This window comes from Carcharhinus amblyrhynchos, chromosome 2 (assembly GCF_965287045.1).
Source record: "Carcharhinus amblyrhynchos chromosome 2, sCarAmb.v2.hapA, whole genome shotgun sequence".
Classification (NCBI taxonomy): domain Eukaryota; kingdom Metazoa; phylum Chordata; class Chondrichthyes; order Carcharhiniformes; family Carcharhinidae; genus Carcharhinus; species Carcharhinus amblyrhynchos.
In genome coordinates this window covers 77269307-77296357 of record NC_137325.1, presented here as the reverse complement: position 1 = coordinate 77296357, position 27051 = coordinate 77269307, and the positions used below count along the sequence as shown (strand labels likewise).

The following is a 27051-nucleotide window of genomic DNA, read 5'->3' as shown; positions in this document are numbered from 1 at the left end:
ACTATGCTACTGCTTCCCACTATTTGGTGTTAATATCAGTTTTCCTCAAGTAATTTTTGCCTGCTTCCAATACAAGAAGATAGTTTTGGGAGCATATGCCATCATATTAGTAATTATCATCACAAAGTATAGACCTTCCTTTCTGGTTTTTTTTTGTTGCATGAATTGTGCTCCTTCCTTTCCAAGCTCTGTGACACCCTTATTCTTTGCATGTTTTTGTGTGCAATTCTGTATACAATGAGATCAGAGACATGTTGTTAAAGCTTTTTGTTTTGCAGTCATTAAGACAAATGCAAAATTTCCTTTCTTGTGTTTGTCCTGATGAGTACAAGATGAAAGTCTTCAGCAAAATGTCTCCCTTTTTAGCAAGTTCTGTACAATCAAATGGCATCGAGATCATCTAATTTCAAAGTGAAATGAGCGTGTTTGCAATTGTGCCACTCACTATTTGAAAGGTAAACATTTAAGTGAACTTCACTTCTGATTATAAAGGGCTAGCATGAAATCTGAAAAAAAAATTGAAGTTGGACAATATAATACAATATATAGTCCTGCAGACTGGGATTATCGTTACTTGTGCACATAGGAGTTCAGTTTAAACTTCAATAGTAACAATTGACAAGTCTGCTGAGCCCAATACTTCAAATACTTTCCAGGAACATGGACTTCTGAAAGGTATTTGACAAAGTTGCACATCAGACTTGTGTAAAGTTAGAGTTCATGGAATATAAGGTCTTGTTGCAATGTCATGGCTACTAAATTGACTGAGTGACAGGAAACAGAATAATAGAAAGGCAGATTATTACTTGAATGGGTGTAAATTGAGAGTGATGGACACTTAGTGAGACCTTGGTGTCCTATTGTGTCAGTTGCTTCAAGTAAGTGTGCAGGAGCATCAGGCAGTAAAGTTGGCAAATGGTATGTTGGCCTGCATAGTGAGAAGATTTGAGTACAGGGAGAGGGATGTTTTGCTGCAATTACATAGGTGTTGATGAGGCCACATCTGGAGTATTGTGTGCAGTTTTGTTGTCGTTATCAGAGGAAGGATGTCCTTGTTATTGAGGGAGTACAGTGAAGGTTTACCAGGTATGGCAGGTCTTCTATTCATTCGTGGGACATGGGCATCACTGGCTGGCCAGCATTTATTGCCCATCCCTGGTTCCCTTGAGAAGGTAGTGGTGAAGAGGATGCAGAGATGCTTCAGCATGATTTGGATAGGCTGAGGGTGTGGGCACATGTATGGCAGATGAGGTATAATGTGAATAAATGTGAGGTTATCCACATCATATGAGAGACTAAGTCAGATTGAATCATATTAACTGGAGTTTAAAAGATTGAGAAGGGATCTCATAGAAACATAAAATTCTAACAGGATAGATTCAGAAAGAATGTTCCCAATGGTGGGGTAGTCCAGAGCTAGGGGTCACAGTTTGAAGATAAGTGGTGTAAATCTTTTAGAACTGAGGTCAGGAGAAATTTCTTCACCCAGAGGGTGGTGAATGTGTGGAATTCACTACCACAAAGTACTTGAGCCAAACCATTGTCTGATTTCAAGAAGAAATTAGATATACCTCAAGGGGCTAAAGGGATCAAAGGATATGTGGGGAAGGGGGATCAGCATATTGAATTTGTTGATGAAACATGATCAAAATAAAGGGGGGAGGAAGCTTGAAGGGCCAATGGCCTACCTGCTTCTAGTTTCTAAGGTTAAACCTCAACTGGATTATTCTGTCCAGTTGTGGCATTTTGTGAAGAATGTGAAGGTATTAGAGTGGGTGCAGAAAAGATTCATGAGAGTGGTTCCAAGGATGGGGAACTTCAGCTACATAAATAGAAAGAAGTTAAGATGTTCGCCCAAGGGCAAAAAGGTGAAGGCGATAGAGGTATTTGGCAGCGGTATTCAAGATCATGAGGGATCTGGATAGGGTAGATAGGAAGAATCTGATCTTCTGGATTGAAGGAGCAAAAATCAGAGAGCATTACTTTTTGCCAATTTTTAAAAATCTATGGAGACATGAAGAGAAACCTTTCTGTCCAACAAGTGGTTAGGATCTGTAATGCACTGCTTGAGGGACTGGCGTGGGCAGGTTTAATCGAGGCTTTCAAGAGGGATTACTATCTGTAAAAGGAAGAACGTGCAGGACTACTGGTTGGTAGAACTGTGGGGGGGGGGGGGTGCGGGCGAGTAGCTCAACGTGAATTGCTCCCTTTCGAGAGACAGCACAGACATAATCGGCCGAATGGCCTCTTCTGCTGTAACCATTCTGTGATTGCAAGAACCTTTGGTGAAAAAGGTAAACTCTTGCAAAAACAAACCGTGCATTTCAAGCTCGCGTACCAGGCACTTGAACAACTAAAAAGTGACAATACAAGGCAAACGGGTGAGAGATCGATATCTTCCTGTAATCAGCAGCACTGCAGCCAACCGAGACCCTGAACAAACCTCTCACTGAGGGTACAGGTTGAGTGTAAATGTCAATCACAGTGACGTCACAATCGCCGGAGCTGGTCACCCAGCCCTGATTGGATGGGGACGTTAATCAGGCTGTGATATGCTGTTCGAACAGCCAATAGCAACGGAAAGCCGGGAGATCGATCCGCCTATCCCGTTTATCTATTGGTCAGTAGGGCTGCCCATCAGAACGACACCAAAGGCTATTGTCCAATGGAATGAGGGATTTTAGGGGGTCTCGCGCTACCCCCATGTTCCTAACTTCTAATTGGACGGGAGCAGTATGAATCAGGGTTCCATTGGCGCAGCCTCTCCTCTGATTGGATGAGGATGTTGTCACTCAGCTGCCTGCTTGCAGCTGGCTTGTCATTTCTGTGAGGCTAGGCTGAGGAAAGCAAGGCGAATGAGTGAGACACAGAGCCTAGGATTAACTAGAGTCACTTTGCAACCGCACCGCTTCAAGCAGAAGGAGAGGGGAAGAAGGAGCAAAATAACACCATTTAGGAGAATAATCAATAACCAACCGAAACAAAAAATATCGTTGAGCGTCCTGAGCTCCCCAGTGTGTCCGGAGTGAAGACCTTTCTGCAGTTTGTTCAGACAATACATTTGATATTAATTTGGAGAACGCGCCTGTATTAAAGCGATTTCACTATGTCCTCCTCCTCACAACAAGCGTCTCAAAGAGTGCGGCGCAATGGGTCGCCGACTTCGAACCGCCTGCAGCCCATCAGGGCCACCGTGCCCTTCCAGCTGAGACAAGGCAATAACAGCCCGACCCGCTCCTCCTCCTCCTCCTCCTGCAGCGGCAGCACCAGCTCCCCGGCAGTGGCAGTAGCAACAGCGGCTCACTCTGCATTTACAGCAACAGCAACCACCTCGACCTCAACAGCAGCCACATCCACCACCTCCAACGGACAGAAACTTTCCCCGACCTCGTCGCCCACCTCCTCGCTTTGGGCTCCGGCTGCGATTGTCACCGCCGACGGACGCATGAGACACAGACGGTCTCCTGATAGTAGGAGCTCACCTGAGAGAAGAAGCCCCAGCTCTCCTGTTTATAAAGGTACAGAAGAAAGCCAGAAAGGCAGTCTATTGTTATCACAGTTAAATTAGAGGAACGATACCATTATGTGAAACGTGTTGTCAGGGTATTTACCACTTTTTGCCTTCAAATCTGTTTACAAAGGTTAGTATTTTTCTCGTCTGTTGCCGTACAAATGTATGAAGCCTAGACTTTTCAAAAAAATTAATTGGGATGTTTTTACACCTAATTAATAAAGGTTAAGAAATACCCATACAGCAGTTTGTAAAGCTACACAAAAGCATTGCAACTATAGGGCTTGGTATTGTTTAAAGGTAAGGAGTAAGAAATTGCAGCTATTTATTTTCTGTGATGGTGCAAAAAAATGACTGCAGGGTTGGTGATGTTTTTGTTAATGCTTTTGTTGATGCAGAAGGGGGTTTAAATGACATGATGTGGGTTTCTGTGTATGCAGGCGAGACAGAGACCTAGAAGGATTTTTTTTCTGGGGCTTGATCCTCATGATGTCAGCTTTTCAGCATGTAGGGAGCAGATTATTTTAATGACGATAAAGGACATTGGAACGGTTTTTTAATTAACTCTCAAACAGCTCTTGGTTTTGTAAACAGTTGGGTTACCTACATGTTAGTTTAAGCAATCCATTTCGCACATTACAACCAGGGCATTTTACATTCACAGCAAATACAACCGACGGCTCAAAATGTACTAATGTAAATTCAATGCCAATTTGCAGCATTTCAATATTTTTCCGATTGTTTTGTGTCCATCATTTCAGATTCCACTTTCACCCTCCATATAAATCAAAAACTCGATTTGAAGACCAAAGCCGTTTGTGAAAAGCTGCAAGGAGATGGGGGGCGGGGAGGGGGGGGGGTGGTCTGGATGGAGAGAGGCTTTGCTTTTCTAGCCAGTGTTATGATGAAGGCTTTTCACTTTGTACAGGCGCCAGGGTTTTGCTCCGTACTTCAAAGCGGCAGGAACACTAGATAGAAGATATTTAATGAGGTTAAATAAAGCAATACATTGAAACTAAATCAGGTACATTCTGAAATGGTGAAATGTTGATATGTGCATCAATACAACGTGACTGACAAGCTTATATTTGTAAAAATGAAATGTCTTACAACCATAGATGGCTGGGATATCTCGCATTTGTATGTGGTTGAACTTGAAGCTGGATAGTGTTAGTAGGATAAAATGTCCTCGTGGAGTAATTCACCTAGAATCTGATTTTTATATGCATAGCTGGTCAGTTCGAGACTTGATTAATGTCAGACTTCATTGTATTAGGTATTTACTTTGGATTAAAATATTACATTTTCCCACTGGCTTTCAGGCTGTTTATGAGCCAGCTGCAGCAATGAAGTCAAGGTACGATTACTGGGGTTCTGGCAAAGTATTTTTCCTCCCCCTCAAGGTTCACGCCCGCTGATGCAGAAACTTAAGATCATTTTAGAAAGTGGGAGGCGAAGAAAAACATGAATGAAATTAAAACGCTAGTTTTAAATGTCTCTGCCCGGGACAGATAAAATGTGTGATAAAATGCGATTCTAAATCCGATCCTAATCACTTACAGCCTTGCCAATGCAATGTATTTAAGTAGGGGGAGAATATATTTTAAAGAGCGATAATGATATTCAGTGCCAGAGAATAGGCTGCTTTATTGCAGAGCTGCCGAATGCACTTGGCATTCAGACAGTAACACATGGACCCAGGGCTTGTGGCATTTTAATTCATTCGGGGGCCGTAGCAAAGGACAATACGCAAACTCCACTAAAGCGCAGCAACATCGAGTTTGCGTGAAATACCACACACTTGTGGAATTTACACACACAAGCCTAACTGTCGATTTACATTTTAATAAAAATTGAATTCGGTAAGTTTTTTTGTATTAATTGGTGCCGACTCAGGTCATTTAACTGGAGTCACTTCCTCCTCTCGATATTGTGATTTAAGGAGAAATCGGTGGTTTATTCGCATTCACTGTTTACATAACATGTTTGCTGCCTGATCTGGTTTCCATGAATCGGACATTAGTTCCTTCTGATCTCCTGACGCCTTTCTGATCTGTGCGGGGAGACCTCATTCAGTAATCCCACTGCTTCCAGAAAAGCTCTCCGTCATACATCTTTAAACACATCAGCCACCCTGTGCAAACCTCGATTACACACTTGGTGTTTTTTTTCCTTAAACTTACAAATCCGTGCGTTTAAAGTCAAAACCGGTGCGAAAGTTGCACGGATGTCCAGTTCGACCCGTCGTTCTCCGTTTGCAAATTTCCCCATTGATGACAAAACATTTTCAACAAAGGCAAATGTTGTTTTCTGTCTGAAGCCGCAGCTAGCTGTCACTCTCGGGCTGTGAGCGTGTTGACGGGCCGGGAGCCAGTGAATGAAGGCGGGGCTGAAGATGGGTCTCCTTGTGTGGGAACTGGAGGCGAATGTCATTCTACCAGCACTTTTTTATTTGTTTTAAAATCCACTTTAACCTTTTAAAACAGCGTTTGAAGGAGCTCGATATAACCCCACGGGTTCAGATTTGATTGCAAGCAGGAAACCAAGATTTTAATATTGGTTTTCGAGGTGGTTGCTGCTTTACGAGGGATGGCAAAACTCCCCCACTTCATTCCTGTTTGTTTTGTATGGGAATACTGCACTACTTTCAGCTCCCTTCAGTTTATGTGGAATGGGATGCGAGTCCTCGATCCTGCAATCTTGTTCGGAGCTTGACTGAAATAAAGACCTGGGATCAGATTTTATATACAAGTTCAGAAATAAAATATCGATTTTTGGATTAAAATATTGTTAAAATTCCCCTTTTTATATAGAAATAAACACGTGATGATTGGAAATGGCGCAGAGATAAAATCTTAATTTAATTTAAAAGAATACCTAATTAAATTTAAGTCAGGTGTCAGTTATTTTGAATAACAAATGAGCTTTTTGGTGAACAAACACATTTTGCTGATGACACAAAGATGAGTGGAAAAGCAAATTGCGTGGAGGGTGTGGAAAGTCTGCAGAAGATCTGGATAGGCTGAGCGAGCGGGTGAGGACCTGGCAGATGGAGTATAATGTTAGCAAGTGTGAGGTTATCCACTTTGGCAGAAATAATAGGAGGGATTATTATTTAAAAGGCAAAAAGCTGCAGCATGCTATGATGCAGAAGGACCTGGGGGTCCTTGTGTACGAGTCGCAAAAAGCCAGTCTGCAGGTGCAGCAGGTGATCAAGAAGGCAAATGGGATGCTGGCCTTTATAGCGAGGGGGATAGAATATAAAAGTAGGGAGGTCTTGCTGCAACTGTACAGGGCACTGGTGAGGCCGCAACTGGAGTACTGTGTGCAGTTTTGGTCGCCACACTTGCGGAAGGATATATTGGCCTTAGAGGGAGTGCAGAGGAGGTTCACTAGGCTGATACTGGAGATGAGGGGGTTGGCCTATGAAGAGAGACTAAATAGACTGGGTCTATACTCGTTGGAATTTAGAAGGACGAGCGGGGGATCTTATAGAGACATATGAAGGGGATGGAGAGGGTAGAGACTCTTCCCCACTTAGAAAGGATCGCAAGACTAGAGGATACAGCCTCAAGATAAGGGGGGGGGGGGGGGGGGGCGGGTGCAGTTTAGATCGGCGTTGAGGAGGAACTTCTTCACTCAAAGGGTGGTGAATCTCTGGAATTCTCTGCCCGTTGAAGTGGTGGAGGCCACCTCACTAAATATATTTAAGTCACAGGTAGGTAGATTTCTGATAGACAGGGGAATTAAGGGTTATGGGGAGAAAGCAGGAAAGTGGAACTGATCCACTTCAGATCAGCCATGATCTTATTGAATGGCAGGGCAGGCTCGAAGGGCTAGATGGCCTACTCCTGCTCCTATTTCTTATGTTCTCGTGCTATACTGGTCAGTTGATTTGCGGTCTGGGTTTTTGTAAGTAACAGGCAGGGCTTGGCAGTATTGGGGTAATATATCATCATTCCTTCGCTTGGTAGTAATTTGGCCTAGTACCAACTAACACGATAATTAAAATCAGGGCATTTGTAGATGGAAACTATAGAAGTTTATAGCTTTGAAGGAGACCAATTGGCCCATCGTGTCTTTGCCAGCTCTCTGCTAGAATGATCCAGATCTAATCAGTGTTCTGCTCTCTCCCTAGAGTCATATATTACCTTCTTCAAATATTTATCCAACTTTCCCCTAAACAGTGGAACAGTCTGTACTTCAACCACAGCTGCCTGTTTAGAGATTTCTCCTACCTTTTCTTTTTACTGTCTTGGTGATTAATTTTAAATTGACCCTTTATTATTGACTTGACGGTTGGATGAACTATTTTCTCTCATCTCTACCAGCACCATCATTATTCAAAAATCTTACCTTAGCCTTTGTTACTCTTGCCAAAGTAGATGAGGGTAGCAAAGGCTAAGGGAAGATTTAATAAAGTCGTCATCATATCTGGGATCCTTTCTCATAATTGTAGACCTGCTAGGATGGAAACTGTTTAAGCATTCTATCGCTTCAATGTCCCTTCATTAACTGTGGCTAAAACAGAATACAGTACCCTAACTGTGGTATTTTCTAATGCTTAGTTTATATTCACAATGGTGTCATGAACTCTTTTAGTCTACCTCACTGTATAAAGTCTAAAGTTGCATTGGTCTTTATACTGCATTTGATTTTTGAGCATCAAACTTCAACAAAGACATTCGACCTTGGAAGAGTAGTGTCCAAATTCACTGGAACAGTACCAGGTCTAAAGGGTTAAATTATAAGGACAGGTGATACTAACTTGGTTTGTATTCCTTTTGAATTTACAAGACTGAAGGGGGCCCTAATTAAGTTGTTCAAAATGATGAAAGCGTTTGCTAAGACAGATTCAGATAAAGTGTCCTCTTGTGGGGGAATCTAGAACAAGAATGCATAATCTTATAATTAAAGCTGTTTCATTTTGGAGTGAAATCAAGAAGCATTTTCTCTTGCAAGGAATAGTATTTGAAATCTGGGTGTCACCTGCAAACATATGAAATAAAGCATTGGGAAGGATAAAAGAATTAATTGGAGTAGGCGCTAAGTGGAATGACACAATGATGTTGATGAACAGAGCCACCTAGGGGTTCAAATACACAAATGCTTGTTTAGGAAGATTGCAGAGTTGATCATCCAATTCCCTAAGCCTATTACACTGTTCCATTAGATTACAAATGATCTGAATCTGTTGGATGATTGAAATTTTCAAAATTATTATAACAGATTTTTGGGTCGGGATATGGAATGAAGGGAAGTAAATGGAGTTTAAGTACGTCTCTGACCTGATGTAATTGAATATCAGAAACATTTGAGCTGAATAGCCAAGGTATGTACTCTGAATCCATGCACTTAAGGGTTCAAATGCACAATTCCCTGAAGTATCTGTTCATATTTTTCCAAAAAGTGTATTCTCCCAATTTCTTTTTTGCCCCTCAAGATGCTTCACTTCACAATTATCCACGTTAAATTGCATCTGCACTAGCACCGTTCCCTGTAACTTTTTTGTTGAAGTGTAAAGATGATTTCTTCATGTGTGAAGCTCATTAAATTTTTTCTATCCTGCACCTGTGGTGACTTAATGGCATTACTGGACCTTTCGGGTTGCTGTGCAGCTCAGAGGGAACACTGGTCACCAGCCTGACCATTCAACTAAACAACCTGTTTTCTTGAAATCTCCATGTTTCTTACTACTCCAGAGTAGGAGATTTGGTACACAACAAGGACTGTAAAGGCTTAGAAGATAAACTGATTTAGGATCGGTTCTGATGATCTTGAAGAACCTTTTATTATTGGCTATATTATGACTTTGGGTTGTGCTTAGACATATTAAGGACTTTGTCTCTGCATGCAGTGTTGGGTTATAACATTGGTCAAATGTCACAGCTAGGGCTATTTCAGTGTTCCTTTTGTATGAGATTTTAGCATGTAGGCTGGTATTGTCTGCAGAAGTCAAGCCATGGCAACTGGTTATAGGATGTGGGTGTTGCTGGCTAGGCCAGCATTTTCAGCCCATCCTGAAATACCTGAGAAGGTGGTTGTAAGCTGCTGCCTTGAACTGCTGCAGTCCCTGTTGTGTAGGTATATCCTGAGCTGTCTGGGAGGAAGCTCTGGGATTTTGACCAGTGACAGTGATGGAATGTTGATATATTTACAAGTTCAAGATGGGGAATGTCTAGGTGGTAGTGTTCTCATAGTACTATCACACCCTAATTATTTATGCATACAGTGCTAAAACAGATTTTAAAACATCACTAATGTAAAATTTCAAACAAATTTTATGTATGCTTTGAATTTTGCTCAAATGTAATTCTTCTGGGGATTGTTTAGGTTGATGGGCAACAGCGTCACAACGCACCCATGAAAATATTTGAGGTGAATTATAAATTTAACATCGTCACAGCTAAGGCTATTTAAATTATCTTGTGGTAGATATCATGACACAGGGTAGTATTGAGAGTAGTTGTCTTAGCATGATCAAGTGGTTCTATGGGTACCCTTTTCCCTTCAAGAACAATTTAGGTGGGAGAGACGATTTTGAGGTCCCAAATGGTAACAAGAACATAGAAAAACTACACAAATTGGCCCTACGGCCCACAAGTTGCGCCGAAGATATCCATACCTACTAGGTTTGCCTATAACCCTCAATTCTATTAAGTTCCATGTACTCATCTAGAAGTCTCTTGAAAGACCCTATCGAATTTGCCTCCTCCACCACTGACGGCAGCCAATTCCGCTCACCCACCACCCACTGAGTGAAAAACTTACCCCTGATATCTCCTCTGTACCTACTCCCCAGCACCTTAAACCTGTGTCCTCTTGTAGCAACCATTCCAGCCCTTGGAAAAAAGCTCTGAGAAGCCATCCAATCTATACCTCTTAACATCTTACACACTTCTATCAGGTCACCTCTCATCCTTCGTCTCTCCAGGGAGAAAAGACATAGCTCCCTGAACCTAGCCTCATAAGGCATGCCACCCAATCCAGGCAAGATCCTTGTAAATCTCCTCTGCACCTGTTCAATAGCTTCCACATCCTTCCTGTAATGAGGCGACCAAAGCTGAGCACAGTATTCCAAGAGAGGTTTGACTAGGGTCTTATAAAGCTGCAACAAGATGAAATAATTCCTACTTTGTTCTGCTTCATTTAATGTAGTTGTCCAGTTGTAAATTCATGGAACTGACTGAGTTAGTGATGTATAGCTCTAAGCTCAAACTTGTCCCCACCTTGATGGAAATTAAATGCACAAGCATTTTAACTTTGAAATGATGAGAAATTGGAGGACAATCTGAATGTTGAAAAATGTGTTTTGAGTTGAATTCTTTTTAGCATGGTATTGTTCACAACATTAAATTTCCACCCACTTTATTTATGTATAAATATTGCAATTTGATCTCCTGACTTGGAGTATAATGTTCTTGACCTTGCAGACTAGTTTTGTTTGCAAGTACCATTGGTAATTATTAATTAATCATTCTCCCTTAGTTTAAAATGTCCTCAGTAGCTGTATGTTGAAGCATTGGATTCTCAGTTCATTCTGACTGCAGCCTTAATGAACATTTTCAATAAGATGTGTTTGACTATCATTGATTTGGGAAGAAATGTTAACCTGATTTTCTGGGCTGTTAGTGTTCCCCCATCGGGACTGTCAAAGGAAGAGACATAACATCCATGAAGATTTCTATTTTCTGGACTTGTGTTTTCCTTCAAAAAGTGCAAGAATTGGAGGAAAAGGAAATCATTCAGCTTGTGATTTGAGAGAAATCGCCAAAATAATTTCTGTTTCTATAGCTATTCAATACTCCTTTTTTTTAGGCTGCTTCTTAGCATGATTTATTTAGTAGGCAATTAGCTGCCAAACCAATGCCACTGTCATTTCCTTCTTGCTGATAGGTGTAGGTGCAAGAGCTGCTTGGATTACCTTATTTAGTCTTTTAACATTTTTCTTTCCTTCCTTACAATATCATTTGGAGGGAGGAAGGTGTTTCTCTGATAGCATAATTCAAAGTGGCAAATTACCATGTAGAAGGCTTCCACTCTGGCGCATAATTTTTACCTTTTGGTTTTTACTCGCTTTATCTGAAGTGCTGCTACGTTGTTTGATCCCTATTCCTGGCTGTGCCATTATAATCATCATTCCATGGCAAAATGCACTGGAGCGGCTGTGAGTTTTGTTTCATTGTTTTGCTTTCTGAAATGATCTCCAGTCATGTGTGAATATGCTGTCCTGCCATGTGAGGCCTGCTGCTTGCAGTGTCACAAGAACTGACATGATGAAAGTAATGTCAATACTGTATGTCTGTTCTGGATGCTAACAGTGTAATCTTCAAAGATGATGTCCAATTACATGTGAATAATGTTTGCTAGGGGCAGTGAAGCAGACTGAGTGACAGTGACAGAGTTTTTGTAGTTACTATGTTACCAGTTACTGCGCATTGGTTATGATTTGAAATGAGTATGTCCGCAGGCTTCTCCTATGGCATCTTCAGAATGTGAACCATTATTTACTTAACTTTCATATTACCAAGAAAGCTTCTCATAATTTTGTTGGTGATTTGTCCAGCTTGTGTCAGCGGTTCTTATAGTTCAATGCAAAGTAGAGTAATGGTGCCAGAAGCTAATGATGCTAGTTATTGCTGTACAGAAGACTCACTGATCTGTTCAGCAGCAGTCATGTGAACTGATCTAAAAAAATACTGGGGGCTGTTTTGAACACTTGTACCCCTCATGCCCCATTGATTGCCAAGTACAGCCTTTTTAATTCCTGTCAACAAGACGACTTTCCTGTAGCACAATTGAAGCATAATCTTTTGTAATAAATACAGTAGCCAAAATCTTTTATCAATGGTTAGCTGATAAATCAAATAGTTCTGTCATGGTTCACGTTTACTTTGCCCATACTAAAATGCTAAGGGCGGAATTTTACTGGCATGTCTGCCCAAGTTTCGCACAATCCCGCCTGAGGCCAACGGAGAATGCCATTCTCTGAGCCAAGCTGCCCCCGGAATCGGGACTGGCATGTTGGTAAAATTCTGGACTAAGTCTTTTTGAAAACATCTTTGTTCTTGATTGTTAGATGGCAGAAGTTTTGCTTACAACTTCTGAATGACATTTGTGAACATAAACTTTCACAAAAGGTGAATCATGAGTATAAATCGATTTGTTGCATGGTACTTAATTGAGAAACTGTTTTTAATCAGAAGGTCCTGGGGTAATGTGTGTTTAATTTACGAACCTTTGGGAGTCACTAACTTGATTGACATTCCAATCACAAACACTCTGGTCAGGCTGAGCATTGACCTTGACCTTAGGATGCAGGAGGAGCTTGCAAGATATGTCTTAATTTGGAGAAGAATACCATAATCGTGGAATGTGACAAATAAGCATTGGGGCGGGGGTGGGTTGCAGTTATTCTGCATATTTAAATTGTAATGGTTGACGAAGAAAAGGGACCAGAATGTGGCCGCAGTCATTAATTTTATTTTATCCGTATTTAAGTTGAGATGGAGGAGTAAGAGTTGCAATCAATTATTTTAAACATCGGTGCACACAATAGAAGGAAAAAGCTGTGCTGTCATGCTATGGTAACCATGAAGTTTCTCCTAATGCATTGTGCTTTTGATATTGAGCAGGGTGGTTAAAAAGTTAAATGTACTTGAGTAATATATATGGAAGTTTATTTTGCACAACATAGTTTTATTATAGATTTACATTTTCTCTGAGGAATCATTTTGGTCATTAGGCAAGAACTGTATACTATTTACTGCTCCTTCACTTTCCACAGTTGAAAGGTCCAAATCTCAACAGATGAGAACCTCAAATACAATCCGGCGCACCTCATCGCTAGACACCATAACAGGACCCTATCTCACAGGACAGTGGCCACGTGATCCCCATATACACTACCCATCATCTATGAAAGACAAATCTACACAGGTAAAGAGCAAAATTGAGATTTGGGGTTTATTCTACAATATTCATATTTTGTGACCTTAATCAGTGTATGACCACTGTTCATTTTTTAAAAAAAAACTTGCTACACCTTTTGTTTAGTCATTGACTGCTGATTTAAGAAAAATACATTTGTTGTTCGACTCTTGCTGCTGTCATCTATACTGAGTTTAGGAAAGTTCTAGATGCACCAGTACTAATGCCACTTTCTTAGTCGTAAGTCCAGAATTACTGTCACTATCATTATCCTCTGATAATTAAAGAATTGGGATTTGAAATGTTAGACACGATTAGTGTTAAATAAAATGCGTCATGATCAAGTGTCATTTCTAACATGGTGGCATTGTTTCTGTAGGAACCAATAATCGCTATATTATGTTCGGTAATAAGGTGTCTTTGTGGAGGTTCCGCGTAGTTGGGGGCTAAATTCATCAGTGATTTTGCTTTTCACCTTAGTTATAGGACCTATTGCACTGCAGTTCTTGTTTGAAGTTATAATTTAGTTTTCATCTACATGTGTGGTTGATTTTTTTGGGTCCCTCCTCTTTGTAGCATTTCTGGCCTATAGGTCTATTTCTCTTAGCCCATTGCTAATATCTTTCTCCTGTTTGCATAATTATGTCAGGGGTAATAGACTTAATAGAGTGCTATATTGTTGCAGTGTCCAAGAAACAGAAGCGTTTAACTGCTTGTTGTGTGATACAGCTGAGTAACAAAATGCTCAGTGGTTTTTCGTGCTGTTGTAATGATGAGATGCTCGTAGTGGAGAATGGTGTTCCTGATTCATGACCTTGTGAAATTCAAGATGAGTGAGAAAAAATAGGAGTGGACTGAAGAAGTATTATAATTTATTTACTACTAAAGCTTTTTGGAGTGTTAAATGTGAGGAAGCCTTAGTGCAGTTATATGTGACCTTGGTGAGACCACACCTAGAGGATTGTGTACAGTTTTGGCTTCCATCGTAAGACAAGTATGCCCTAAGGAAGGATATACTGGTCTTAGAGTACAGCAAAGATTCACTACACAGATGAGCATTTGAGTAGACTAGCCCTATATTCCCTTTGGATTAAGAATGAAAGATGGTCTCATCGAAACATGTTAAACTCCTAATGGGCTCAACAAGAGAGGTCTGAAGATGATTTCCCTTGGCTGAGGAATCCAGAACGAGAAGCCCCAGTCTCAAGATAAGGGCTGAGCCATTTAGGACCGAAATAAGCTGAAATGTTTTCACTGTAAGGGTTGTGAATCTTTTGAGATGGATGCTCAGTTATTGAGTATAGTCAAAACAGATAACTAGATCTGTTGATACTAAGAGAATTAAGGGATAAGAACATAAGAACATAAGAAATAGGAGCAGGAGTAGGCCATCTAGCCCTTCGAGCCTGCCCCACCATTCAATAAGATCATGGCTGATCTGAAGTGGATCAGTTCCACTTTCTCGCTTTCTCCCCATAACCCTTAATTCCCCTGTCTATCAAAACCTATCTACCTGTGACTTAAATATGCTTAGCGAGGTAGCCTCCACCACTTCAACGGGCAGAGAATTCCAGAGATTCACCACCCTTTGAGTGAAGAAGTTCCTCCTCAACTCCGATCTAAACTGCCCCCCCCCCCCCCCCCCCATCTTGAGGCTGTGCCCTCTAGTCCTGCTGTCCTTTCTGAGCGGGAAGAATGTCTCTACCCTATCCATCCCTTTCATTATCTTATACGTCTCTATAAGATCCCCCCCCGCCCCCGTCCTTCTAAACTCCAATGAGTACAGACCCAGTCTATTTAGTCTCTTCATAGGCCAACCCCCTCATCTCTGGTATCAGCCTAGTGAACAACCTCTGCACTCCCTCCAAGGCCAAGATATCCTCGCGCAAGTGCAGCGACCAAAACTGCACACAGCACCCCAGCTGCGGCCTCACCAGTGCCCTGTACAGTTGCAGCAAGACCTCCCTGCTTTTATATTCTATCTTCCTTGCTATAAAGGCCAACATTCCATTTGCCTTCTTGATCACCTGCAGACTGGGTTTTAGCGACTCATGCACAAGGACCCCCAGGTCCCTCTGCATCGTAGCATGCTGCAGCTTTTCGCCCTTTAAATAGTAATCCCTCCTATTATTTCTGCCAAAGTGGATAACCTCACACTTGCTAACATTGTACTCCATCTGCCAGGTCCTCGCCCATTCGCTCAGCCTATCCAGATCCCTCTGCAGACTTTCCACACCCTCAGCACAATTTGCTTTTCCACTCATCTTTGTGTCATCAGCAAATTTCTGGAGATAACTTGGGAATATGTAACTGTGGTAGGAGTTCAACCCTGGTCTTATTGAAAGGCAGGCTGTGCACGAGGTGTATACTCCTATTTCTAATGATCTTGTTCAGGGATTTGTACAGGCATCAGATTGGTATGACAAAGAAGCTTTTAATAAGTTGGAATATGGTACTATTTTGAAATACCCACTTATGTTAAATATTTTGAAAACACAAATCTGTGTCCTATCCAGTAAATTCACGTTATTATTCAATGTGGTGGTATGTTAGAAGGGCTTCCAATTCGGTTGGGACCACATGATTTGTCTGGCCTTGCCTGACGGCTTCCTGAATGGCCTGTTGCTGGTAGAGATTCTGCCCAGGCCAAACAAAGCCGGTGATGGTGAGAAAGCAGAGGTTTCTGACATTGGAAGTTCCTGTTTCCTTAACACTCCAGTAGACCCGGTGACCCACCTCTGTGCCAACAAGAATTCTCAGTCATCGAGTGGCAGAGGCTGGCTTCATCTGGGAGTCCAGGCTAGGATTGTGGTCTGGATGCCTTTAAACTATTTCAATGAGGTTCTTTTCTTATCTGAAGTTCTGCCAGGTCAGATTGTGCTGCAACTTTTGGCTTGTGAGCAAAGATGCACCCTCAACAGTTCAGGATCTTCCAGTAATATTAAAACCAAGGGAGCTCAGTACAATATTTGTGGACCATTTGGAGACAGTAATCAATGTACCAAGCTGGCTCACCTTAACACTAATACTGGAATACTCCTCCAATGCCATTGGATTTTCAGGCCCTTTGAGCTTGTATATGAATTAACTGTGAGTGTTTAGATGCAGAGAAGTATGATCTTCCAGACCGAGTTCTAATAAAATCACGTGTCCATATATATTGCTGTTTAATAATGAATTTATATTGTTAACAATTGACATCTGAAAATAAGTGACATTGACAGCTTGTAGATAGCAGTAATCTAATTCAAGGGATGCAAAGTTGCAGGTGAGGGACTGTAAATGTCTGACTTTATGTAGGAGCTTATTGATCATATGCAAATCATTGCTAACAGGAGTTTATTTAATTGTAGTAGTTTAAACAAATTTCTTGGAAATTTTTTTGATGGTAAAAATTAAATCTGGTTGGGAAAATTCCATTCTATTTGTATGTATTGTAACAAGTTGTGTCACTAGCTTGCGTTCAGTTAGGTTATTTTCACAGTACTGCTGGCAGTCTTCTTGGACTTGATGCATGTCTAAAGTAAAAAAAATTATCTGATGTATGATGTATTTTGACCTATGCTATGCAGTATTTTCTGGGTGGTTTGTTTTATGTTAATATTTTTAGATGTCTGATACATAGAGTGTAGGACGTTGTGGCCGATTTGAATTTCACTTTGAGAGGGCTGAGGTTGAATCTGATCCAGATTGATGAAATGTAAATTTTATATCTCTGGCTCTAACGATTGTGAATGAATTAACTTTGGGCAGACACATTATATTAAGTTTGTAGCAGGAAACACTTGAGAAAATAGGTTATTGAAAGTGCAATTTGTTGTGGTACAGTTAAGAAGTTAGATTATTCTCTAGGGTTGTGGCCAGGTGCATTTTTTTAAGGCATGATACAGGGACCTTTTCTTTACATGTGGATAAAAGTAGAATATTGTTCCCTTTTTACACAAAGTTGACATCCCTCCACTCACAGCAGAAATATACTTTAAACTTGTTTTTAGTAAGTCCTTGATTGGAACTGCTGCCAAAATCTTAGTGCCATACATAGCATCGCGATCTTACAGTCCTACCAGCAGCACACTCCCACCACAGGCTTCCCGGTGGTGAGGAGTGCATTCAACCTGATAACCTGTTGGCAATGGTGGAACTATAAGATCCTGTTGCCAGCGAGCAGTGTGCCACCTCCCGCTGCCACTAAATATGCCATGGAGAGGGAGAAAATCCCACCTGGTAATTTATAGCATATTGAACTATCAGCTGTATATTTGTAGTTGTTTAAAGTCAATGAATCTAGGTCCCCTTTTAACCATTTGACTGGCCCATTGAATCATCAGGTCCAAATGGTCCACAAGAATCACATGGTACAATCATTACTTATTCTAGGGACTTGGCTTATCCATGGAAAGCATGTGAATGGCAAAATCATTTATTACCATACATCACATCTCATTGCCCAACTCTGGAACCAATCATGTAGCACTTCAGCAGATGTTTAATCTCAAGTAGTTTGGCTTGTTTGACTCTGCTTCGCTATCTCTTAAATTATCACTTGTATGCATGCTCTTACCCAAGCCCATTTCGTCAACATCTAACCCCACTAGTGCTCTCACTACCTTGAGCCTTAGCATTGGATCTTTCACTCTGTCTATTTGCTGCTCCTTTTTGAGGAGCCTTGGAGACTTGGGATGAATGCAAATGTCAAAGTGGAAATCCAGGGTGAAGTCCACGATCATTGAACTGCCCTATTCCCTGCCCAACTACTTACTCCTAGATTCCAGGCCTCTAAGCTCTGTTCCTGCCAGCCCTGACTCTAGATCCCTCTTGCTTTCAGACCTTGGCGCTGGGAATGTCACTCACTTCCGTGGAACCAAAATGTATGCCATTGAGAGCACAGACAGAGGAGATACTTAACCAGCTGAGAAATGGACTGCACTCTACCGTTTGTGCAGCAGGAATGTGATGGACAGAAGGTCTGGAAAGTGATTTGATCAGCCATAAAGGAAAGGACAGGACAGGAAGTGTAACAAGACATGCTGTAAGAGACCATATATATATCATGAGATTGAAATGATTAATTGTACCTCTGAATGTTTGGACACACAAGGATGGCAAATTAAAAATAAATATTTTAGGAAGATTCACCTTAACAGTCACAGCAATACCCTTTTGGATCTTGCTGTTATTTCTGCCCATTTAGGTCTTCTAAAGTTGTTTTTATCTCTCTACTCTTCCCTTTCTCATTCATTCTCCGCCTTTATGCGTTATTTTAATAAGCCAGTTCAGATAATTAGTACTGATATTTTGAATGTAACAAAAGCATCTCTTAAAATGAAGATCTTGGTTTACATTTCATTTTTGAAAGAAAACTCACTAGTGTAAAGTTCATTATTGAAACTATATTGTTCTTGGGTGGATGCTGAGAGGAAGTTTCATCTTGGGAAATCTAGACATGGGGGTACAGCTTAACAATAAGGGGCCTTCCATTTAAGATGGATGAGAAGGAATTTCTTCTCTCAGCAGGTTGTTAGACTTTGGAATTCTTTTCCATGGAGGCTGGCTTGTTGAACATATTCAAGCCTGAGTTAGATTTTTGACCTAGAAGGGACTCCAAGGGTTACGGAGGCTGGAAAGTGGAGTTAATCCACACTGAGATCAGCCAAGATCTTATTGAATGGTGGGCAGGCTTGAGGGACCAAATAGCCTCATCCTGCTCCTATTAAGTTCTTAAAGTGGATTTAGTGGTGCAATTATTTGCAATTTTATATACCATGAAAGCATGGTTTTACTTTTTCCTGTACTGTAATTAAGTTGTCTAAAAATCACTTGTAGTGGACCTTACAAATAACTCTTTGGGTACATGTTGCATTATTGAAGCAAAGATGATGCTTATGTTTGCCCAACATAGGGGACATCACGGATTCTGCAACTGTCACTCCCTAAAATCCTTAACCCTTGTTCTGGTCTATATGTCAAATGTTATTTTCTCTTCTAGTATTATCTGTGATGTTTCATGTTGTGTTTGAATATTTTACAATTATATGGCTGCTTTATGTGCACCTTTGCCTCAACATATGGTATTGAAGAATTTTAATGCTGATAAGATGCTGGTGAGGAGAGAAAACAACACCAAATTGATTCCATTTGTGGAAAGTAGGCTTGTCTAATAGTTGTTTGTTATTTACCATTGTGACATATTTTGTGATTGGGATTTGCCTAGATTTGAGTTTTATAGATGGAAATGTTTTGTATATGTAACCCATCCCTTGTCCGTGGACTGACCTAAATGTTTCCTTTCATAACCAATCTTGAATGCAACAAAAATAGAGCATTTTTAAAAAAGTATTTATTGTTGATGGCCAAATCTGACTCCATGGATTTCTAGCTTCCTGCACTCCCTGCAGAAATTTTATTTGTCCTTGTCATGTTTTGCTTTCCTCCTTCCTTTTTTTTTAACCTTCTCGAGCATTGAGCTCTTTACTCTAGTAAGGCCATGCTCATTTGTGCTGCATTGGACTAATACCTCTGTAATCTACATAAATGTTCACTGCATCTCCTGTCTGAAGTGAAAAAGCACAAGACATGAAGAAACCAGGAGAATCATAGAAACAAGACCTCCCAGCCTTACAGTTTGATACAAATTGGATGGAATGGTGGTGGGTAAAGAAAGGAAGATGTTACCACATGTCTTAAATAACATCTAAGTTTAAAAATTAGGACATGTTTCAGTATCACCCACTCGGGCGTTCTTGCAATTCAGCAAGTTGTCCACCACTTCCATTCTCTGGATTTTCTTTTCTATCCACTTTAACTACAGACCAGTTACCTGACTTAATTTGTTCTGTTTTTCTCTGTCTTGCATCATCTACCAACATACCCACCCTTACTGGTTGCTCATCAACCATGCCCAGTGCCAATTTAAAGACTAGGTTTTATTTTCAGTTCTGTAACTAACTACATTTCACACAGCCTCTGAATCAACTTTTTTCTCTTATCCCTGGCGCTACAAGGCAGCATTGTTAACCACTGTGCTTCCATGCTGCCACAGAATACTCAATTTCCTCGCCAATATTAAACCCTTAATTATTATCGAAACAAATTATCTGGTCATGGTCACTGCTGTTTGTGGGAATTCGCTGTATGAAAATTTTGTTACATTTCCTACATTACAACAATGACTAACATTAATATAAAATTTGGCTGTAAAAGATTTTGAGACATCTGAATGATTGAAGCTATTTTACAAAAGCTCCCAGGTTTGTAATTGGATAACAATGAGGAATAGGATTCCTGGTGGCTCCTCTTTGCACTTGGCACCAGCTCCAAATTTGCAGGCAAACAAAACCAATTGTAATGTTTTTACTAATGCTGTAGATTAAATCTGAGCCTCCTTGGCTAGTGATGTTGGTGTAGGTTTATGTATGGTATCTAGGGACCCTGAATACAAAATTGAACTACTCCCATATAAATTTCTTAAATAGTTACACTGCCTCACTGAGTAACAGTGCAGTCTGACCTAGGCATCTACCCTCTTTCAGAATATTGTCAGACAACTTTGGTCCATGTGACAAAATACAATAATTTTTTTTAGAAATTGTTTATTCGAGGTGTCAAAATGTTTGTTTTCATAGGCCACTTTATATATAGTGAGCCACATATATACAGTGCCAAATACATTTAAATAAGGCAAATGTACTAAACATTACATACAAGCTAAGTAACTGACTTAAAATATTTATTTTGTAATGACATACACATGGAAGTACACCAAGAAAAACTGTTTTGGACTGGATGATGAACTACGTTAAGCCAGTGACTGGCCTTTGACTCTTGGTACAATTCAGCCCAAACTCTTAAAACAAAGACCTTTTCTTAGTTTTATTTGAGTCATATCAGTTCATCTGAGTTTGGGCAGGCTTTATCCACTTCCCAGTGACTGTGGTATTTAACACACAACTGCTTCTAATTTAGACTAATGGTAGTACCACTTAGATTGAAAAGTGTTGCTGTGAGGCATACCAGTGCAATTGGGGTTACTCTCCTAGACAGTGGCTTTGGCACAGAGCGGAGGAAACTTTGCTGTGCATTTCACTTGCTTGTATTCCTTACCTGCTTGATGCAGACATTGGATGAGCACAATTTATTTTAACAGACACGCCCCAAGCACCTCCCCAGCCTAATTGGCAACTAATAGATTTTGTTACTGCTTGAAATTATAGCTTGAGTGAACCACATGAGGGCGAGAAGCCAGGACAATGAATTAATATAAGCTGTGGTTTGGACGCCTTCATTGAATAACAGAGCTTTTAAAACACTACATAATTTTCATTATTAGCTTATTGTTAAGAGTGAGTGTACATGCATGTTGAACTCAGCTAGCATTGGCTGATGACTTGTTTTAGTGGAAAGCATTAGAAACATTATCATATGTAATATTTGTTACCATATAACCAACATGGATGCAATGGGCCAAAGGATCTTTTCTGTTCTGTAGATCTCTATGACTCTATCATGTAGGTTTTGTCTTAATGTGATTTGTCTGGGTACATTTCATGATAATCAACAGGGGCCTAAGCTCTTGTATGTTGTAAAGATTGTGCACACAAAAATTGACATTATGGTATATTTTTCTAAAGTCCAGGAGGGATAGCCTCATCAAATATGGAATCAAATTCTGCTTACACAAGACACCTACTGTTTATTCAATTGAAATCTGCTTATTATTAAGCACGGCAGTCCAATTAGTTTCCAACCAATAGTTCTAGTACTTGATACAATGTAAAAGGATGTGGGACGTTTGTAAAATGAGTAAAACAGGCAACAGATTTACCATTTATTTAAGAGAAATAGAAGATCGCTTCCACATAATTTAGCAGGAATTAATGGAAGTGTTTTGTTTTCTGTCCATCGCTTTTCTTTCTTTTGATTCCTTGCAGAGTTGTGATTTCATGGACACTGGGCAGCTGAAAGGGTGTTTCACTTAAAGGAGTGCTGTTCACATTTAGCTTTTGGTGAAGCATATCAGCAAATTAATCAGTAATTGGGGTATTTCAATTTAATTCAATCCAGTTCTCATTGGCTTACACAGAAACATTTCTATCATGGATCATTGACTATACCTGTCAGGAGTGGAAGAAAATTCTCTACCCCCATTCGGTGCCAGAGGCCAGTTGTAATTTCCAAACTGCTACCTTGCCCGAAATCAGTTAATTTGGCACAAGCCAGACTCTGGAGTAGGAGCCTTGTCTCTGTAGCTCAGCTACTCTGCTTATACTGGCTGAGCTATAGGACAAACCACTTAATTTTTGAGTTCCAGCTCTTACTTTTGCCTTTAAGTATTAAAATGAATCATCCTCATTTTAAATTAAATGAACTTCCCCAGTGGATGCTAAGTGAATCGTGCATGTACTAATAATCTGAAGAAAATGCATTGAAGTCTTTCCAAAAGAAGTTAGTTGTCAAGATGTTAGAGGAAAACCCTGAATTACATATTTAAAAGATCAATATTTTCATAAGCCCTGTGGTTTTAAAAATGGACATACAAACCAAAGATGGCTGAGGATGTAAATTCAGTCATTGACTGAATTGCTGGTGGGTGATACTTAGAGGAAGACAATGGAATCATACCATGTTTCCAGACAAGGATCAATTGCACAAAAGCAATCGGAAAAAAGTGTTATCTCCTGTGGAAATATTGGAAGCTAATTGCCCTCAGTATATCACTTCTGCTAAGATGACAATGTCCCAAACTGGTTTGTAGATTTTTGCCTACGAGGAATATACAAAGACTGAGATAAAAGTCAATGATCAAGTTTTGCAGCTGACTAATGCATAAGGAAAGACAGCAGCAGGCCCCTGCAAAACTTTGCAGGTAACTCAATCTCTTGCACTCTTGCTCTCCCTGAACCCTCAGAACCAACTATGCACTGCTGGCACCTGAGCTGCTGGAATTGTGACTTGTAACGTCCACAACATTACACCACCTACTCATGGACACAAGTCAAAGACTGATTTGTGTATTAACGTACTTTTGGGCACAATTCACATGTCTAATCTGCATGAACATATATGCATGTGCTTTATCATTTTTCTCACATTTAGTAGCCAAAACGCTTTAAGGAAACCTGGCTAAATTGGTTCTTTTTAAACACACAAATTCAGCTGGGAAAAGGTATCAGCAAAGGAAGGAATCCTTCTTAAATTAACCTTGTGACCAACTGAGGGAGTTGAATTAAAAAAGGGAGCCAGTGCATCCTTTCCCACGTGGAGCATAAAAATTTGAGTATCCCATCCAGAATTTAATGAATTGAGGGATCTTGGCTAGGATAATAAATTTGGGGAACGTTGCCTGGGGACTGGTTGTAATAGTAGTTTCTAGGAATGTTTGTGGGACAAACTAATCCAAAATAACTATTTGTAAGGTGTCTGTTGTGTTATTCAAGCTAGAATTGAATATCAAGCAATCAAAGATTTGGAAAAGTATATTATACAAGGTAATTTATTACTGAAAAAGTTTTACTGATCGCAATCTAGATTCTGGTTTTCGGGGGGCGGCGCTAAAATACTTACCATGGTATTTTTGGAACCTGATAGTCATACACATCAGACTGTGATGTAATGTTTGACCTTAGAGTCTTCATTAATTATGTTTAACATCAAATAACTATATAAAGTTGTTTGGTAATATAGAACGTGAGCACGCTGATTAAAAAGAGACACATTGAAGTTTTTCACCTTGTACTCGTCAGGACACTTCATGGACATAAGGGGAAATAGCAATTTCTACTATGCAAGAAAGTTCTGATTGTTTTGCAAATGGACTCTTTGTAGACAAAAGAACATGTACTCGCATTGTGCCTGTTTCAGCTAAAAGTGAGCCATTTTCTAACTCATTCCTCAGCCAATGTCTTGGCCAATCAGGGTTAAGCTGCTTGGTTCAAATTTCAAACAATGCTTGGCAGTTAACTGTCAGCCACCATTAACTTGTGCCTTCTCCATGGCAATACCTGTATCAATCAGAGTCCACTTGCCAACCAGTCAACACTTGCAGTATAAATTGTTGTTTTCCCCTTCTATTGGTATTCTTGCAAGGTGTCCTGATGAGTGCAAGATGAAAAGCTTTGACAACTCTCCTTTTCAGCAATAACTTAGAGGAGTGAGTTCCCATGTCAATGGCCCTGGTGCAAATGCCCATTTCTCTGGTTATTGGCTACCCTTTTGGTTGTATGGATGATTTTTTTTTCCAGAATTTGCGAATGATAGTTATGCTTGGCTGAGTGTGACCTATTCTACCTCGTTGTCACATCATCTGTCAATGATTTTTCTGTAGCTCAGACCTTCCCCTTCAGAGAATGTTGAGACAGGAAGACAGACGAGATAAAACAAAAATGTTTGACAGGAAGATACGAAAAATGGTTTAATGCCAAATTGTAAACATGAAGAGGAAGCAAACCATTTTAAAGCAATATTTTATTACAATCAGAGAAAGGCAAATGTGTTAAAGATGATTTATTTTCAAGGTTGTGTTCCACAGTGTTGTATTGTTGAAATATAAATAACTGGCTTTGTGTATTTGGCTTGGGAGACTGGGATTTACCAGTTATATGTTACAGGGAAATAACATGTAGGCGTATGCTTCCTAACTGAAAAATGCGTATGGACGCCTACAGTGTCTTTCAACTATCTATAGCTGTACTTTGAGTTTCAGAATTAATATTTGCTAGTTAGTGGTTTTGTACCTTGGAATGGTGAATGGATGTTTAAGATATAAAACATTTAAGCTCTGAATGGTACAGAACATTTTAAGTGTTTTCATGCATTGGTTAGATTTCATAACTTTGGCACAGATATCAGTAAACTTTTGGATGAGATGAGATTTCAGGACAGAATTTCATAATTTGAGTTTGCTACAAATAGTGGATGGAGGCTGGCCGTCATGTGCAATGCTTATTGGTCATGGAGACCATTCTATACTTGCAAATGAACATACAAAAAGGGCAAATTATTTCTTTCTGAATTTAGCTTTCAAAATACGAAGGATTACAAATAGTAATTGTCAATCTAGGCATAGAAACCCATTGCCAGGTTTAATAATCTCCTCAAGCTACCTGATTAGGAAATGAATTCCTGCAAAGTTCTTGTTTGCCCCTCTTATACATATCCAGGCTTGATGTGTACTGGAGTTTAATCAGTTAAAATCTCTTAGTTTACCACAGGGGTCAGTGCAATATACTTAAGTTTGCTGATGATAAAACGTGAGTTGGAAGGGTGAGCTTTGTGGAGGACAGAGAAAGGCTATAAAGAGATGTAGACAGGTTAAGTGAGTGAGCAACAAGATGATAGTTGGATAAAAATATAGGGGAGTGGGAAGTTACTCACTTTGGTTGAAATAATAAAGCTGATTTTAAAAAAAAAAAATGTTGAGATTTGTAAATATTCATGTTCAAAGAGACTTGGGTGTGCTCGCACAAGAAGCACTAACCAGTTAACATACTGATACAGAAAGCAGTTATGTAGGCAAATTGCATGTTGGACATTTTATTGTGAAGTGATTGGAACACAAATAAAGACATCTTGCTAGAGTTGTACAGGATTTTGGTGAGACCATATTTCAAGTACTGTGTCCAGTTTGGTCTATGCATTTAAGAAAACATACACTTGCATTGGAGACTTTATGGCAAAGGTTCCCTTGGGCTGAAAGGGTTATCTTGTGATGAGTAAATTGGGGCTAGTTTATCTAGAGTTTAGAAGAATGAGAGGTGATTTCATTACAACATAAAAGATTGTGAAGGGGCTTGATAGGGTAAACATTGAGATTGTTTCTGCTGGTAGGGAAATCTAAGATGTAGGACTACAGTCTCAGGATTTGGTGCCAATCATTTAGGGCTGAGATGAGGAGAAATTAGTTCACTCGGAGTTGTGAATCTTTGGAATTCTCTATCCAAGCGGTTTGTTAAGGCTGGGATAGATAAGTTTTTGATTTCTCAGGGAATCCAGGGACATTAGGAAATGAGCAGAAAAGTGGAGTTGAAGCCTAGGATCAACACTGACTATATTAAATTACAGAACAGGTGATTGAACCACATGGTCTACTCCTGTTCCTGCTTCTTGTGTTCTAATGATGTGGAGATGCTGGCATTGGACTGGGGTAAACACAGTAAGAAGTCTCACAACACCAGGTTAAAGTCCAAGTTTATTTAATAGTAAACCCACAAGCTTTCAGAATGCTGTTCCTTCGTCGGGTGAGTGGCTGACAAAGGAATAGCGTTCTGAAAGCTTGTGGGTTTACTATTAAATAAACTTGTTGGACTTTAACCTGGTGTTGAGAGACTTCTCATGTTCTAATACAGAGTATGGCTAAGTTTCTCAGGTAAGACCACCCTATGTGTACGGGCATTGGTTTGCAGAACTGGACCTGAATTGTAGAATCCAGACCCTAATGACAAGATTACTTTTTTCTGCCTGAGTTTTCAGTCATATGGTGAGTACCTTTATTACACAATATTGCAGTGGAATACTGTGAAACAGCCTGGTTCAATTATCACATTATCGGTTTTGCCATAAATAAGTGAATTTGTTTCAAATTTCCATTGCCTCATGTAGGAATTTCCAAACTTTTC

General features: G+C 40.1%; 1 protein-coding gene across 1 annotated transcript in view; it reads left to right on the top strand.

Annotated features, from left to right (window-relative positions):
- The first annotated feature begins 2837 nt into the window (after positions 1-2837).
- glcci1a (glucocorticoid induced 1a) overlaps positions 2838-27051 on the top strand; it is a 201980-nt gene continuing 177766 nt past the window's right edge. The window contains exons 1-2 of the mRNA XM_080207613.1: positions 2838-3518; positions 13299-13450. Coding sequence (XP_080063739.1) covers positions 3107-3518; positions 13299-13450 — 564 coding nt within the window. The 5' untranslated portion in view covers positions 2838-3106. The remainder of the gene's footprint in view (positions 3519-13298; positions 13451-27051) is intronic.